A 1475-nucleotide genomic window follows, 5' to 3' on the forward strand; every position below is an offset into this window, starting at 1 on the left:
TTTGTATCTTAATATACTATATATTAATATATAATGTAGATATATTAATATAGAATATATTTGTATATATTAATACATATAATATATATTGCTCAGACTATTTCCAGACTCTTCCCGGTGTTTCCCATTAAAAAGGGACGTGCAGATGCGTCTTCTCCCCTTGGCGTGATGTTCAGGGGAAGGATGGGGGGTAAATCTTGCGGAGGGGTGTGATGGGCGCCCGGTTTCTCCTCCCGCCTCTGCGCCCCAGGGCCTCCGGCCGGCGGATGTCCAAGGCGGTCAGGGATTTTCTTTACGCCCAGAAAGTGCAGGCGCCGGTGGAGGTTTACTCGGAGTGGCTGAACGTGGGCCACGTGGATGAATTCCTCACCTTCGTCCCTGCTTACGATAGGAAGGTACCGGTCCCCGGAGCCATCTCCGCCCCCGCACGGGGCGTCTTCTGCAAATGCCAAAAAAAAAAAAAAAAGCCCTTTTTGCGATTGCTCATCCTCCCCGCGGGGGCCGAGTGATGCACCTTCTTTTGGGGTGGCTTCCTGGAAAACGGCGAGTCCCCGGGTGGCATCCCGTGCACCCTGCGATGGTGGCATCCCGTGCACCCTGCGATGGTGGCATCCCGTGCACCCTGCGACACCTGGGGCTGGGTTTGGAGTCAGCGTGGTGTCTCTCGGCGGGACGGTGGGATAAGACATCCCACCAACAGCAAAGCATGAACCCCTGGGCTCTCTCCCGCAGGGTTTCCGGCTCCTTTTGGCCAGCCCCAATGCCTGCTACAAGCTCTTCAAGGAGAAACAGGGGCAGGGCCACGGTGAAGCCACACAGCTCGTCGGTAAGGGAGCAGGCAAGGGCATCCCTGCGGCACGGTGGGGACCACCGGCATCCCTTACCGGTGTCCCTTACTGCTCTGCTCCGGTCTCCACGCAGGGCTGAAGGGCGCTGAGAGGAGAAGCATCGACGAGATCCTGGCGGATGAGTTGCTGAAGAATGACAACAAGCACGTGCAGGTGGGTCTTTGCACCCATGGCTATGGGTGGATTCGCTCTCCTCGCTTGCGCATCGCTGCCAGGTGGTTTCTGGGTGCGGGAGGCATTTTTAGAGATCCTGGGGAAGAGCAAGAAACCGCGGCATGAGTTGCACCGTGCAGTGTGAAAGCAGGCGTGCGAGAAGAGCAGCCGTGAAGGAGCCAGGCACCCTTGGGTGCTGGCTCACCCCAGCCCATTGGCCCGCTGGGAGGGTGTCTGCCCCACTGCAGAGGTGTCAAAACCGAAGGAAAGAGGTTGCTCGGGTTGGGGATGGGTTCGGGAGGTTGCTCAGAGGGATGGGATGGGATGGGACGAGACGCAACGGAGTGGGTGAGGATCTGGGCAGGATGCAACAGAGCTGGTGAGGATCTGGGCAGGATGCAACAGAGCTGGTGAGGATCTGGGCAGGATGCAACAGAGCTGGTGAGGATCTGGGCAGGATGCAACGGGGCACAC

General features: G+C 57.8%; 1 protein-coding gene across 1 annotated transcript in view; it reads left to right on the forward strand.

Annotated features, from left to right (window-relative positions):
* The window catches only part of LOC103907531 (protein-arginine deiminase type-1-like), an 18716-nt gene that overhangs the window by 8904 nt on the left and 8337 nt on the right, over positions 1–1475 (forward strand). Inside the window, exons 12-14 of the mRNA XM_019474734.1 lie at positions 251–395; positions 733–826; positions 922–1001. Coding sequence (XP_019330279.1) covers positions 251–395; positions 733–826; positions 922–1001 — 319 coding nt within the window. The remainder of the gene's footprint in view (positions 1–250; positions 396–732; positions 827–921; positions 1002–1475) is intronic.

Source organism: Aptenodytes forsteri, unplaced genomic scaffold (genome assembly GCF_000699145.1).
Source record: "Aptenodytes forsteri isolate BGI_AS27 unplaced genomic scaffold, ASM69914v1 Scaffold61, whole genome shotgun sequence".
Classification (NCBI taxonomy): Eukaryota; Metazoa; Chordata; class Aves; order Sphenisciformes; family Spheniscidae; genus Aptenodytes; species Aptenodytes forsteri.